This window comes from Ctenopharyngodon idella, chromosome 19 (assembly GCF_019924925.1).
Source record: "Ctenopharyngodon idella isolate HZGC_01 chromosome 19, HZGC01, whole genome shotgun sequence".
Classification (NCBI taxonomy): domain Eukaryota; kingdom Metazoa; phylum Chordata; class Actinopteri; order Cypriniformes; family Xenocyprididae; genus Ctenopharyngodon; species Ctenopharyngodon idella.
The window spans coordinates 12,572,162-12,587,874 of record NC_067238.1 but is presented as its reverse complement, the minus strand read 5'-3'; the positions used below and the strand labels follow the sequence as shown (position 1 = coordinate 12,587,874).

General features: G+C 35.8%; 1 protein-coding gene across 4 annotated transcripts in view; it reads left to right on the top strand.

The window, feature by feature from the left end:
- The window catches only part of LOC127500711 (nuclear GTPase SLIP-GC-like), a 38,923-nt gene that overhangs the window by 13,105 nt on the left and 10,105 nt on the right, over window positions 1-15,713 (top strand). For 2 of the 4 annotated variants that reach the window (XM_051872104.1, XM_051872103.1), the window contains 18 exons: window positions 486-595; window positions 759-791; window positions 881-937; window positions 1,469-1,734; window positions 1,863-2,078; window positions 2,772-2,966; window positions 3,089-3,267; window positions 3,402-3,441; window positions 3,744-3,827; window positions 3,952-4,045; window positions 4,135-4,271; window positions 4,385-4,546; window positions 4,629-4,786; window positions 5,470-5,590; window positions 5,828-5,939; window positions 7,920-8,053; window positions 8,144-8,225; window positions 8,333-9,088. The exons of 1 other annotated variant lie outside the window; for it this stretch is intronic. In XM_051872104.1, coding sequence (XP_051728064.1) covers window positions 517-595; window positions 759-791; window positions 881-937; window positions 1,469-1,734; window positions 1,863-2,078; window positions 2,772-2,966; window positions 3,089-3,267; window positions 3,402-3,441; window positions 3,744-3,827; window positions 3,952-4,045; window positions 4,135-4,271; window positions 4,385-4,546; window positions 4,629-4,786; window positions 5,470-5,590; window positions 5,828-5,939; window positions 7,920-8,053; window positions 8,144-8,225; window positions 8,333-8,388 — 2,205 coding nt within the window. In that variant the 5' untranslated portion in view covers window positions 486-516 and the 3' untranslated portion in view covers window positions 8,389-9,088. Of the gene's footprint in view, window positions 1-485; window positions 596-758; window positions 792-880; window positions 938-1,468; window positions 1,735-1,862; window positions 2,079-2,771; window positions 2,967-3,088; window positions 3,268-3,401; window positions 3,442-3,743; window positions 3,828-3,951; window positions 4,046-4,134; window positions 4,272-4,384; window positions 4,547-4,628; window positions 4,787-5,469; window positions 5,591-5,827; window positions 5,940-7,919; window positions 8,054-8,143; window positions 8,226-8,332; window positions 9,089-15,059; window positions 15,191-15,713 lie in introns of those variants that run through there. One more of the 4 variants, XM_051872106.1, reaches the window with a different exon arrangement.

Below are 15,713 nucleotides of genomic sequence, written 5' to 3'. Positions count from 1 at the left end.
TGAGGCCCCTGAAGTACTTGGGTTAAAATCCATGCTAGATTATGACTTTTCCTATATGCATTAATATGCCTTAAACAAAGGCGTAAAGTCACTCACAGTTCTTGTTTTAGAGCAAAAGTGGTGAGCTGGAGTAGAGATATGTTCCCTAACTCAACTAAATAGGCTCATTCATAGCACCATGAAATATTGAGGCTAAAAATTGTGTCACTCAGCAAAAAATGAGCTAAACTGTGATGGAGTGTACATAATTGATTCTGCTATTTTCCTGTTGATCTCTGTGAAGCTGCTTTGAAAATCTGTATTGTATAAAAGCACTATAAATAAAGGTGACAACTTGTTACCCATTTGAATTTATTTATGGAAGTACTGTATGAAGTATGTTGATTTTGGACAGTAGCTCTGTACATGGTTTGAGGACATCATAATTAGTGAAACATGCATTGTATACATAATGCTTTAATTTACATTTTTAATGTATTTAACAGATCAGCCATTTCTGGAGCTCCAAAAGAAGAGATGGAAGCATTTCATGGGATGAAGAAGAACACACCTCCACTTCTTCCTGTACCATCACAATCCTCCTCATCCTCTTACGGTGAGCCAATTAATTATATCAGTTATAATTAATATTTAATTATAAGTAATAAAATAATTATTAATTATAATCAAAACTAAAAAGGTGAAAAAAATCTTAAAAGATTGGTAAGAAAAAAAAAAAAAGATCATCTTTATTAAGAATGCATGTTTTTCCCCTCCAGGACTTTCCATCCATCCCACAATGAATAGACAAGGTATTAAAAATTCAAATTATTAGAAATGAAAGATTATTGTACAGTCTGTGATTGAGGAAAAATAATGAGTAGAATGAATTCTCTGATAGGTACTAAAAGAAAGCGTGAATCCCTTGACTGGACAATGAACTCATCGCTGACAATGGGCAAGTAAAATCTGAATCTGTCTACCTCTTATCTGCTACTTGTAAGGAATCACTTGGTTGCCTATAAATGGTCAGCAGAATTTAGACACACACACCATCTTAAAAGGGTTATACAGGTATCAGAGTCATTCATCATTCATCCAAACTGCTTGTCCTACATAGCATCATGGGAATGCTAGAGCCTATCCAAGAATCTCAGGCCAAAGAAACACCCTGGACAGACTGCCAGTCCATCACAGGGCTAACACACATAGACATACACCTTCACACAATTTAGAGTCTCCAATTCACCTGTCCTGAGTGCCTGGAGGAAACCCACACCAACACAGAACAGGGAAACTCCATATTTACCATCTCACTATCTTGAGTCAAGTACCTGTGCCATAAATGCCACATGACTGAAACTATATTATAATTACATACTATGCACTAGTAAAACATTATACTATAATATAATTAAACATCTGCCATTTATGTTGCTTACAAAAATGTTATTTAATTAGAAACATGGCTCTTCTTTGTGGCACACAGATGAGATCATGGAGGGGGTGAGACAAATTATGAAAAGATTCTCCAAAAACTCAGATCAAATAGATAAAGGCAGCAGGAAGAAGGCAACCATTGGGATTTTTGGAACATCAGGAGAAGGAAAGAGCTCCCTATTAAGTGCAATATTGGGGAAAAAGAATCTACTGCCATCTGGTTGTTTTGGTGCCTGTACAGCTGTTGTTACTCAGGTGGAAGCCAATCTGACTGACTCCAACTACATAGCAGAGATTGAACTCTTCTCTAAAGAGGTTTCCTCATTTGTATTCATCTGAATATGCTTTTAATGAGAGTTCTAAAGATTTATCAATATATACATAAATCAGACTGTAGGGAATACATATTTTTTCTCTGTATTTTGTTTTGTGTGCCTCTGCAGGAGTGGGAAAAAGAGCTCAAAGATCTTTTCAGTGTTTTGTCAGATGAAAGTGAGGACAGGGATGATGAATTGTATGAAATTGCTGTAGAAAAGATAACTGCGCTGTATGGAGATGATGCAGATGAGAAAACATTAGAAGAGCTCAAGAATGATGCCAAATTTGCTGAGATTGAATACTTTTTGTCCACTAATAAGGAAACTTTCTCAAAAAGTGATGTAAGTTTTAGGAGACTGTTTAATATTTAACATATTATTCACTGCCCGGCCAAAAATAAATAAATAAATAAAATACCACAGAGTGTATGACTGGATCATTATTGCTGTGATTATTATGTTTCTAGCATGTTATATGTTTGGGAACAGTTCTTTTAACCCTATTGATGGAATGTGTAGCTTTTCATTTCTTAAACAACCATGTTAGAAGATGTATCATGGCCATATTCCAGGATGACAATGCAAAGATTCATCAGGCTCAAACTGAGAAAAAAGTGTTGGGAGGGCACATGAAGAATTATTTTCACACATAAATTGGCACCTCTGAGTCCAGACCTTAAATTCATTGAAAGTCTTTGAAATGTGCTGGAGGAGACTTTACACAGTGCCCGCCTTTTGCATTGTCAATACAAGATCTTGACCAAAAATTTATGCACTTCTTGATGGAAAAAACATCACAACATTTATTTCCAACATTTTAGTCAATTTTCCTAAACATATAACATGCTAGAAACATAATAATCACAGCAACAATGATCCAGTCATAGACTCTCAAGTATTTGCCTATTTAAATCCAAAGAGTGACTTTTTTTTTGGCCAGGCAGTTTATATTATACATTATATGTATTATATGTATAATGCATTCTAAAATTGCTTTTCAGCAAAGTAAAACAAAGCAATTTATTTTCTCAACAGGTCAATGAATTTATCGATGAGGTTGCAAGTTACATACAACACAGTGAGTCAAGTTCCGGTAACTGGTACTGGCCGCTTGTGAAGAGTGTGAAGATCAAGATTCCTGATTGTCGTGAACTTCTGGAACACATTGTGCTTGTTGATATTCCTGGATCTGGAGACTGCAATAAGATTAGAGATGATCTGTGGAAATCTGTAAATATTTTACTATGCTCCTTTCAAATGAACAGTTTGCCAGATTAACCACACAATGTTGAAATATATTATGCCACTTAGAACATGTCCCCTAACTCACTGTAATATTTCAAATCCTGTAGAAACTAAGAGAGTGCTCTTCTGTGTGGATTATTAGTGCTATCAATCGAGCAAGCACTGACAGTGGCCCTTGGGGGATTTTAAAGCACTGCACTGAAGAACTGGGACCAGGAGGAGAATGCAAAAGCATCAACTTCATCTGTACAAAGACTGATGACATCGATCCAGAAAACTATGTTAGGTATTTTGTGAATATTACATAAAGGACGTAAATGGCTGGGAAGTGGTATAATTCTAAGTCTAATTGTAATAATCCTGTATCTTTTGTACGAAACAAATCAGAACACTTTGTACCTTTTTAATATTCATTTTTAGATATACACGGCTTCCTAGAGATCAAATCCCAGAAGACAAGGTTTGTTAAATGTATAGAAGAACTGTACTAGCTGTATTTATGTAGTATTGCTCCTTTGTTTTCATAGACTAGCACTAATTTTAGCTATCAGTTTCCCTTGTAAGTTTGTACTGATGTTTATGAATACATTTGCTGATTTTACTTATGTCACTGAGAGCTAATATCATGTGACTACAATTTAATGAATGTAATAATTTACTGAGAGTAAAAAGAGATACATAATCAACCACTGAGTCAGATTTTACTATAAACCTATGAACAGATTGTGTATTTTTTTTTTTTTTTTTTTTTTTATCATTCAGGATCAGAAAAAAGTATGCATACTTCATAGAAATAAAAATGGCAAGACGAAGGTCAAAGAAAAGTTTGAAAAATCTAAACTTAAGGTACTGCTTTTACCTATTCTTACCATTACGTTTTCAAAAACTGTATATGATGCAACTATATATAGAATATGATATATAGTTTTCTTCTAATTTTATTAATATTACTTTACTTTTTTCTTTTTAGAAAATATTCAGTTCTGACAATCAGTTTCAAGTTTTTACTGTAAGTTCCAAAGCATTCTTTGACCCCAGTTTAAATCTGGAATCTAGTGAAACAGGTAAACTATCTTCTGTCTATTGCTTTCATTTGACCACTTTATTCATGCCAAATGAGATAATGCACTGACCAAATGATATTTATATCTAGAAATCCCTAAGCTGCAGGATGAACTGAGGACTCTTAACAAGAGCATGAATCGAGAACTGGTCAGAGATTATGTAAAAGTAGCAAAGGGAACTTTGCTCTTAATCCAAAGTGGCCAGCGAGATACAGACAAGAAAATGGTATTTAGATTTTAGTCAGAGCTAGTGTATTTAGAATGCTACCAATATGTATTATTCTGTAATTCACTGCTCAATGTCTTTTCATTCATAATTCTTACATGGATGTGTTTTAGATGAAAATGAAAGTCATGGAATTAGAGAAGAACCTAATGAAGGCACTAAATGAATTGGACAAATATTTTGACAGCATTTATAGTGATCTGGAGCAGTGTCTCTCAAAGGGAGTGGACGAATCAGTGAAATCATGTGTTGCTTCCACAACAGAATTAATAACTGTGAGTGTGATTCAAATGTTTTGCATAATGACCATTTTTGTGTCCTTTTAACATGTATTTTTTGTTTTGTTTTGTTACTCAGAAAAAAGATGGAAGGGGGTTCCATAAAATCCTTGGAGCTTTGTGCAAGAACTACGGATGCTATTGGTCGAAAAATTGGGATGAAGTTTTAGACCTGAACAAGACTTTGGCCAAACATTTGCACACATGCATTGATGAAGATTTCATTAAGATTTTTCCGTAAGTTTGGTTTTACCCATCCATTTCTATTCTTAGATTAATATGTAAATAAAACTATTTACAATGCTTGCTGTTGTTTTTAGGGCATTAGCATGATCAAGTTAATTTTATATTTTTAAGTAATCTTAAGTAACACTGCTGTTAATTATATTGTTGGCATTTTGTTTACAAATTAGTAATATTATATTGGAGCATAAATTGGAGCAAAGCTTGTAAACGTGGACTAACAGTAGATTGAGTGTAAACAAGCAAATGAGAATGATGCCCTGAAGATACAGATTGGGTTTAGTTTTGTTTGTAACATAATTTGTGCTAGATTAATTTGAGACCAAATGTTTTTTTTTTTAAGGGATCAACATTATATCCTTATGTTTGTTTCATGACATCTGTGTAGGACCCCAGACATGAGTGGGTTTGTACTGGTACTCCTGATGGGTCATTTAGACCAGCAGCATACTATCTGTACAGGAAAGAAATGATTTGTTCACCTCACAAGTCCCCTCTGAATCTTTTGTTCATATGACAGGCAGCCATATAGGATAAACTATAGCAAGCAAACATTGCATGGTTGAGGATTTGGCCATTCCATCACTATTTCCTTCCAGTAATTCTTGTATCAGATTATCAAGGATTACAACCATGTTCTGTAAAATGTTTTAAAAATGGTTTTCTTTTGGCTCTAGTGTGACTGAAACAACAGGGAAGTCAGTGCAGGAACAGATTGATAAGTTTAGTATCATCCAGAGTGACTCTGCTAACCCCTCATCTCCCATGCATCACATTGAGAACTTCATTAAAAATGAGGTGAGTTCAGTTGTCCTCTTGGGGACACTAATGGTTCATACACCGACCCTGGTCCTCTATGCCTTTCTTTACTTCTGTTGAAGTCTGTGTGAATCTTCATTCCTTATAATTAAGCAGGCTGTTTTTATAACCCAGTAAACAATGAAACACAAACCAACGTTTAATGCAGGACTGAAGTAAGCAGGGACTTAATGTTTCAAGACTTTTCTGACTTTTCTTGTGTTTTTCCTCTTTTAGAAGGAAACACAATTGACTCCATTGCTCAATAGAAAAATTGTTGACATGAAGAAGCTCATCTACTCATCAATACAAACAACTATTCGGAATGAAATGACTTCTTGCTATAAAGGTATGTTAGCATTAAAGGGATAGTTCACCCAAAAATGAAAATTATCCCATGATTTACTCACCCTCAAGCCATCCATCTTCTTTCAGACGAACACAATCAGAGATATATTTAAAAATATCCTTAGTCCTCCAAGGTTAATAATGGTTGTGAAGGCATTTTGAAGCCAAAAATAATGCATCCATCCATAAAAAAAGTAATCCATACAACTTCAGGGGGTTAATAAAGTCCATCTGAAGCGAACTGATGCAATTTTGTAAGAAAAATATCCATATTTAAAACTTTATAAATTCAAATAACTAGCTTCCAGCAGACGACTGTACACAGAATGTGCAAGTGTAAATCCCTGCTCCTGTAACAAACAGAATTAGATTATCCACTAGACCTAGAACTGTCACAATACCACTGGCAAGAACAGTCACTCCATAAAGACAATAATACAAATGAAAAATCTGTAATTGTATTTTCACTAGTGAAATGTCACCATAGGCTGCCATTCAAATTCAATTGTTGATATCAAGAATTTATTTCTTACTATTTGAAATTCCAATTTCACATATAAGAAATACAATTCTTACTAGTAAAAATCATAATTTGATATCATTAATTACTTTGTTATATCAAGAACTGACATTTCAACTAGTGCCAAATGAATTCTTGATATCAAAATTAACATTTTTACTTGTAACAATGTCATTATTGATATCAAAAATTATTATTTTTACTAGTAAGAATTGTATTTCTGATATGTGAAATTGGAATTTCAACTAAGAAATCAATTCTTGATATCAACAATTGAATTTGAATGGCAGCCTATGGAGATATTTCACTAGTGAAAATACAATTACAGATATCAAAAATTCTAGTTTTTACTAGTGGAAATGTAATTCCTGATATCAAGAATTGAAATGCTGATATCAAGAATTAACATTGTTACTAGTGGAAATGTAAGTCCTGATATCAAAAATAACCAAAACGGCTTGCCATAGATAAACCCAGGTTCATACTGTGTAAGGCAATCACTCATACTGGACGTGCCTGAATCAGTCTCACCCAAAACTCCGACTTTACACAAACAAAGATGCCGATATCATCACCGTGGCGTTCTGAAAATAAGCGAACATTAGCTACAATTTAACACTGACAATACAGCCAACAATCACACAGCATACCTGAATGGCGACTAACGTGATAGGAAGAAAGGGGAGATGACTCGTGACGCTATTCCATCTAACCAGCCAGTTTATATACACTTCCGATGCCTGCTGATAGGGCGATCAATGTGCAGACTAACCAACAACATGCAAGCAGAACATTACTAGACCTGCCACAGTATGTACAGATATTCATTCAACAAAATATTCTGGGGACCATGAAAGTTTTGTGAAAATGATGAAAAATGCTGACGTTGACTGGCAACTCAATACTGTTACACTGGAAGTATACTTGAAAGTAGACCTTTATGGCGAATGTGATTTCACCAAGTGCAACATGTTCCTGGATTAACATCTTTGTTGATCGTGGAACAACATCTCAATCAGCCAATCAGATATGAGGGACAAGTTAGTCCCAAGTCCCAAGGGGTAAAATTTACCCCTGGTTTCACAGACAAGTCTTAAACCTATTCCAGACTAAAATTCATGTTTGAGCTGTTTTAACTGAAAGCAACTTGCACTTGCATATCTTAAAATATTTCAGGGCTATTGTTTTGTCTCAAGATGCACACCAATAATGTGTTTTTTTTTTTTCCAAGGCACGTTTATAATAGTTACTTAAATGTCCTAATTGAACTAATTGGCCTAATCCTGGCTTGATCTAATCCCTGTCTGTGAAACCACTCAATAAGTAGATTTACTAAATAAAATAATCATGAATAAATATTTCAATCATGAAACACACATCCAAGAATTGATTTATTTCCTGTTTCTGATGTGTTCTTCAAGAGAAAGAAAATGAATGAATACAGAGTGTTTCTTATTTTAGAAGCTGCAGCAGTGACTGGAACCGGATCTATGAAGAAAAAGCAAGATCTGCTAATAACCACAGTCGATGAGATAAAACATGACATGTTCAACAAAGCAAAAATGGAAGTGCTTAAAACGTTGAATACCTTAAAGGTACTGATCTCAAATTCATTAAAGACGATCATGTATTTAGCTGTACAATGTCTAAAGTCAAATATAATCTTCTCTTGTTTCTTTGTAAAGCTGCTCATAATGGATGCTCTTGAAAAAGAACTAAAGAATGCAATTGAACGCTTACAATCACAAACCAGCAAAATCAGAGAGGGTAAGAGAGAATGTCATCCTATTACACCACAGAAACAAGAGTTTGAACAAACAGTCTTTTGTAATGTCAAGTATTGATTAATTAATTTCAATCGTTGTCATTTCTAGATGTCTCTGGATATATTGAACAGCTGGAGAGACTGTCAGATCAACTGTCTGACTGATGGGCATCAAGCAAAAAGAAGCCCAAGAAAAACAGAAGAAACAAACACAAAAATAAAGTGTAACACATTTTCAGTATGTGTTTTCTTTAATTTCACAACAAATATTTTATCTCTTTACTTACATTTATTTGTCCATGTTGTTTTATTTTTTTTCCCTATACATTTGTTTGGTAGAAGATGTACTTTGTTTTAAGTTGTTGACTTTGATCAAATTTCTCTGAACTTTGGGATTTATTTTAGGGTTGCATGAAACATAAATTGTATATAGATTTGTTGCTGTGTTTTCATTGTAACAGTTTTACAGCTAGACTTGGAAATGACATTTAAAAACTGTAAGAATAAATGGGCTCACAGTTTGCAGGAATTTTAAGGTTACATGTAAACTTCCTCTCTACTCTCTTCTGTTTTGCTATGTAAGCCTACGATCAGGACATGATGAGGAGCCTGAAAAAGTATGAGCATCCCATTCGGGGAAGTATGGAAAAAAAGGTATCCACTTTGCCTTATCTGGCAAAACTTTTTACCCTTTTCAAGCACCTTGCAGAGGGTAAAAACGTTTACAATTATGGTAAAAAAGTAGAAAGGAGGCCTTATGATAATCTGTCCATTTGTTTATCCAATATACTTTGTAAGTCTTGTTCCATGATGCATGAATATGCATTAAAAGACTGACAATAAACTTTGAAGAAGTTTGACCATAGATCTTTGTGTCTGCATTCATTTCTTCCTGCAGCTGTGCATTCCTGACTGAAAGGATTGAGAATATCTGAAGGCATAGAGATACAGAAAATAAACGTACAAAAATGTAGCTGTCCTATTTTCAAGACACTTTATTAGAGATACATTTACTTTATAGGTCAGTCAAGACAGGCTGAATGGATAAAAAATAAATAGATTAATAAAAGTAATCCATATGACTCATGTGCTATACTTAAAAAAATCTTTTTACAAGATTTCCAGTGTCTTGATGTATTTACAAATGTCAGAAAACCACCTGGTTCTGACGTAATTGGGATCATCACAGGGCATCGGTAAAATGCACAAAAGTCAGTCATGTGTTTTTATTATGTTTGACGTCACCGAGGCACCATTTTGAAGGAATTGTTATTCAGAGAAGTGAAGGAAAGAGATTAGAAGTTAACAATTAAATCAATAAACTGTAGAAGCACAAGAAAACTAAGAGAATTCCTTACTGAGATACACTCAACAAAGATGCCAGGAACCGTTATTTGGATAAACTGTCATTGATTCAGTACATGCTTTGTACATTTTTGTAAATGCAAGACTGGGCGAACAGGATAAAGTATCAGCACAAAATGTATTCTTAAACAGATGGACACAGTGGATGTAGAAACTATAAGTTGCATAAATTGAAAATTATAATTTTGTAGATCAGATACATCAAATACATCAGCACATTTCTACACTAGAGTTCTACAAAACATTTAAGCATGTGCTTCCAGACTGGATGGTTTCTGTGAAAATCTCAAAACAGTCAATAATCACTGCTACTATGTGTCCAAAGGACTCCACAAACTGTGGCATAATTTTGTGCAAAGCATCTGCCCATAGTATACAGCTGAACGACCATAGTCTCAGCTGGTTGCAGTGTTTTTCCCCTTACTTGCTCCCACTTACTTCATCTTGCAGAGAGTGCAATGTCTGTGTATCTCAATCATAGTAAGCATCGATGCTCCCAGGTCTTTACAGTACACTGTGTGACTTTTTAGGGCGTGAATGTTTCAGTGCACTGGAAGGATTTTGTGATTGAGACAGCCCCTAAAATGTCCGACTCCCTGATCAGTGCCCTGACTACTGAACAAGGGAGCTGATTGAGATGCACCCTATGTGTGTAATGCCTGTGTGGTCCAGATCTAGGGATGGTGCCCAGTCTAGGTTAGTCTCTAAATACAAAGTTCTGTCATGAAATTCTATATCCCGCAGGTCCTTAACTCAAACAGCTTGCAATCATATCACTCTCTATAGACCTTATGCGCCAGAGAAACAAGCGCGCCACCATCTTTATAAAATTGTCTTTGAACTCCCGTTTTTGCGGTAGCTCTGTTTATTCCTATAGCATTGCTGTCAAAGAATAATTAGCTGGTGAAGTGGATTTACCTGTTGTAGAGTTAATGAAAGTTATCATGAGCATTGTAATGTTTAAAGCAGATGTCTTAACAAATGTCAGAGAAGATTTTAAAACGAGCAGTTCATTCATAAATACATAAGATCTCTGTGGAAATACAAACTGGAAGTCAAAAGACAACGAGCGCAGTGCTGAAAAGGGGCAGAGCTACATAAGGTCTATAGGGCACAGCTGATTGGTTCCTGCTGTATCAGTAGCCAATGAGCTTGCATGCTCAACCTTCAAATACTTGCCTTAGCAGTGCAGCGCACTTTCAGAAACCCTCTGAAATTCAGCATCTAAAATAAGAGAATGGTCTTTCTTGTGCACAGCGTGCACTCTGGTCGCAAAGAAAGGGAAGGCTGAACCTACACTCTCCGAGTTGCAAGATAAGGTAAGAAAAATAACCGTTAGATTGCAAAGTAAGAAAGAAATTACAGTATTTTACACCGCACAATGAATATCAGTCCATTTTATTACGGTTACTTTTCTTAAATATGACATCCTTGATGACGTATGCAGCCTTCAAATGCGACCTCCGGAGGACGCAGCCTCCGAATGAGACGCAGCACTTGTCACCAAAGGAGTGTGTTTTTGGTTGTGAGGGAAAGATTACCCCTTTCAGCTTTCCAAAGAACCCAGCATTAAGGGAACAGTGGATGAAGTTTTTTTTTTCCGGGACAGCAACAGAGTTGTGCACATATGTTTGTTTGTTCCCAGGATTTCGGTGATGAATGCTTTGTAAACAAGTCCCAGTTCAGTGTTGGATTTGCAGATCGCGGGCGGTGAGTAAAGCTGCATCAGATGTCTGTGTTTTTGTTATAGAGTGAGCTGTGGCGGATTGACCTGTAGGGGGCAATCAAATGGCGTTTGACTTGGCTTAAATGTAGCAAAGAAGAACATGTTAGGGGTAGATAGAATAAAGCCAGAGATTGTATATTATAGGGAGATGAGTGGGTCTGTATCTCTTACCATTGGAGAAAGCGTAATGGCTAACTTAATCACGTGCCTATTGTGTAATGGCAGTGACATCAGTCGCAACATTCCCTAGTCTGCCTTCTCTTAAAAAAATACATTTTTATCAAGCTAAAATCTACATATAGTTCCCAATGTAAGTTTAGTGTTTAGTGTAAAACATGCTGAAGATTAGCGAACAGGCTGTCGATTAATTGATTAGCTATTTCTCCACAAAAGCTGTTTAATCAGCATAGTGAAGCCTCTCATCCATTGACATCCATTCAAAAAGCCTCTGGTCTCCTTCCCTGCGTACCGCCAGAGGCGGAGCATTAGCATTAGCCGTTACGCTTTTTTGGCTAAAGGTTGCAGGCTTACCAAGCAACTGAAAGGCAAGCCTGCAACCTTTAGTCAAAAAGGTGTAACGGCTAATGCTAACGCTCCGGCTGTGGTGGTACGGAGGGAAGGAGACCAGAGGACATTACACGATAGGCTGAGAGGTGCTGCACGTTATTAAGTTAGCCGTTACGCTTTCTCCAATGGTAAGAGATACAGACCCTCTCATCTCCCTATAATACAACAATCTCTGGATAGAATCCACCTGTGATCCTGTGATGTTATCACGAGTAGGCTACTGTTTGCTGCTGGTTCCTCCTGAGTAAATTTATCATCTTGACCAGATGTATCTCTTGCAAGTTATTACTAGTGATGGGAAACCGAGGCTTTCTGAAGCGTTTGATGCTTTCATCAAATTGTGCCGAAAAAAGCTGTTCATTACTCGAAGCTTTTAACACAGTGCGCCTTAGCGACATCTGCTTATTTTATTTTTTTTAAATCTAGCATTTTGCACGTGTCTATGATAAGTACGTTTAGGGGGTAATAATTGGTTTATGTGATAGAAAATATAATTAACCTGATAGAAAATCAATGCAAGTCTAAACAATGTCCTGTCTAATAGTCAAACAAACGTGTGTGTTTGGACACTCCAGTCTCAAATATTATTGCAGGGAAAATGGTAAATAGGTCCAGGTGTTATAGGTCAATAAGAAAGCATGAGGAGCCACATCAGCTTAAAGCAAATACATACAGGATAATGATGATGTTTCCGCTTACCAGATGGTTTCTAATATATTAGCTGTCTCACTGTCTATAGCAGGGGTGTCCAAACTTGTTTCTGGAGGGCCACTGTCCTGCAGCTCCTTTAGCTCCAACTTACCTCAACACACCTGCCTGGAAGTTTCCTGTATGCCTAAAAACCTTGATTTGCTGGTTCAGGTGTGTTTAATTGGGGTTGGAGCTAAACTCTGCAGGACAGTGGCCCTCCAGGAGCAGGACTGGACACCCCTGGTCTATAGCAACAGTAGATATATAGCTTATTATTAACAGCACCCTCTGCGGTTAGGATTAATATAACATAGCATGTGATTAAAAATGCTTTTCCTTGCCTACTGACCTATCTTTTATATTTTATAGTAATGGTCATTTTAACACTTCTGCAGTGTTGGGGGTATTTCAGGACCCCAAATTATGTTTGCTTAAAAAAAAAAGTTATTTTTTAAATGGCATGACACTTGATGACTAACCTCCCCACTATAACTCTACACACAAAATAAATAAATAAACTGGAATGATATCTGACTGTAAATGGCTTTAGTTGAAATTTAGTTATTTGAAGTGTTTCCAGTAGATGGCAGCAGTCTTCCACTTGGCTACATTTTCGTGTTATCACCATGAATGAAATTGAAAAATGTAAATCTTCACTGTAAAATTGACTTGAAATGTTTCTATTTTATAAACACTTATACAAAACTATTAAGGGGGAAAAAAAAAATAATAATAAAAAAAATACCATACCACCTGTAGACTTAAAACATCAATTAAGTGGGTGATATTACATGTTTAAAAACATATGTATGATATAATGCAAAATCACATTAAGAACCAAAAATGTTCTAGCTGCCCTTGCATGCACAAACAAACAGCAGGCCTGGCATAGGCCCCAGACCTAGTTAAAATAAATAAATAAATAAATAAACCTAGAAAGAAAACAACTTATTCTTCAAAATAAAAAATAAAATTAATGTAAAGTGCATGATTTGCACTAATTTTATTTATTTTACCCCAATGAACTGACATCACACCTAAAACTTCAAGTAGTGCCTGTTTCCTCTCTGACTTATTTGCAGTTCTGTCCTTTACTTTCTGAGTTAAGGCTCCAGACAAAGTGTCAGGCAAGCACATTCTTGTGGAGTGGAATCTACGTGTACTTTGTCACTGCTACGCTGCAATAAACTTCTTCATCAAGATCTTCAACGTTCTCATCATTTTTTCTTACAATGCCTACAGAGCCAGAGAATATATGCTGCATGAAGATAGAACAGATATAGTTTAGTTTAATTACAGTTATAACTTGTCATCTTGCTTTTATGACATGCTATTGCATTTGTGTTACGTATTGTAAACATGGCCTCACCCCCTTTGTTGCGTGTTCTCGGGGGCGGGGTTTATGTAAATTCTAGGGTTAGTGATGTCACCAACCCGGGAAGAAGCTTGTTGTAGTCCCTACCAGCCATTTGTTGTAGTCCTTAAACAGAGAATTGTACAATATCTCCATTTCCATTGAAGTTTCAGCGCTGTAACTTTGCAGATACTGTTTATGCTCAAGCAGCAACATTACACACTAACTAAAGTTAAAAAAGTGAAATAGCAGTGAACCACCCCGTGAATCATTATTCACTGACATAATGACTTAATGATAAAATCTCTTAATCTTTGTCCCGAAGAGATCCGAGATCATTTCAAGTGAGATCACGTTCCTACGATCCACGATCCACGTTAGGGTGTGCCGTGGTTGGCTAAGATTGAACTTTGAGTGTTTTAAAAGGGATAGAGACTAGACTCCCATTTTCGTGTGGGAGGCTGAGTGTATTTGGATGTGATTGTTGTTGTGGCTAATATAGTAAATTTGGTGTAGTGCTTATTTAAATAGCGTTTTCTTTGAGAAAAGGTTTCTTTCTTTCTTTCCGTTGGTTTGTTATTTTGGCCTTGGCCCAACCCTATTCGCTGTTTCTTTGTTTTATGGTGATGGTGGTGTTGAACATAAAAATAAAAAGGAGAGAATTCGAGCAGTTTGGGTGTAAGAAAACTTTATTCATGTTTTTTTCCCTGACCCTAGACTGGGGATTTAACACTTTATCTTTACAAAAATGAAGACATACTGTACAGACATCTAATTCTGTGTGGGTAATTTTCAGTTTGCCTCCAGGCCAATTTGTTTATTATCTTTCACTTCATGTGCTTTCACTGTTACATGAAACTATTCTTTTTGTGGAGTAATATCAATCTAATTTTAGCACTGAAAAAAAAACACAATTAATTAGACTTATTTAGAAAATAAACCTATTAAAAGTCATCAACTATAGATAGATCTATAGATTTAGATTGGAAATGAAAAGGGAAGAAAAACCTTTAATAAAAAGAAAAATTAAAAGAGACAGTTGATGTTGTACAAAAATATTTTTAAAATTTTGGGAAACAATAATGACAGAACTTTCATATTTGCGTAACTATCCCTTTAAAACACAGGATGTTCAACTGACTGCGATTTACCGAGAAGTCCACGCCCAAGAGTGAGTCGATAAGCAAATCTAATGTCAGAAGACTTACTCTTTGTTCAACCTGACAACTGAACTGACGGCAGTGTTTTATCCTGAGAGATACAAGGTAACTTTCCTCAAATTATTCTGGTGCTTAAAGTTACATAGATGCAAACTCCTCACCTTTCAGTGACAACTCTTTACTGCGAAAGATCAGAACAAGTCACCTATGGGATTTGCATAGATCCAATAAGAAAGGGTTTTTATGGGGTGGGGGTACTTTAAAAACAATGTCTATCAAGGGTAGTATTTCATGTATTTGAGGTCTGAGAATGGCGAAGAGAGAGGGCAAACATTTTGCAGTTTAGCTCAGTATTGCTGTCTAATCAGTATTGTATAGCCTGCATAGCACTTCATCTTTTATAACATGAGATTTTGACCAAATGTTGATTTTGGTAAAATGTTGCAACAATATGTTTTACATACAATTACAGTTTTGGACATATAAGGTAATAAAATAATCCCTTTAAGTAACTACAAATAAGCATGTAAAGCAAATATCTTTTTAAAAAATCCGTGCGGAGCATGCCCCCGTCCCACACAATGTTCTCTTTAGTCTTTTTTTTTTTTTACCCCTTACCTGTTTGCAT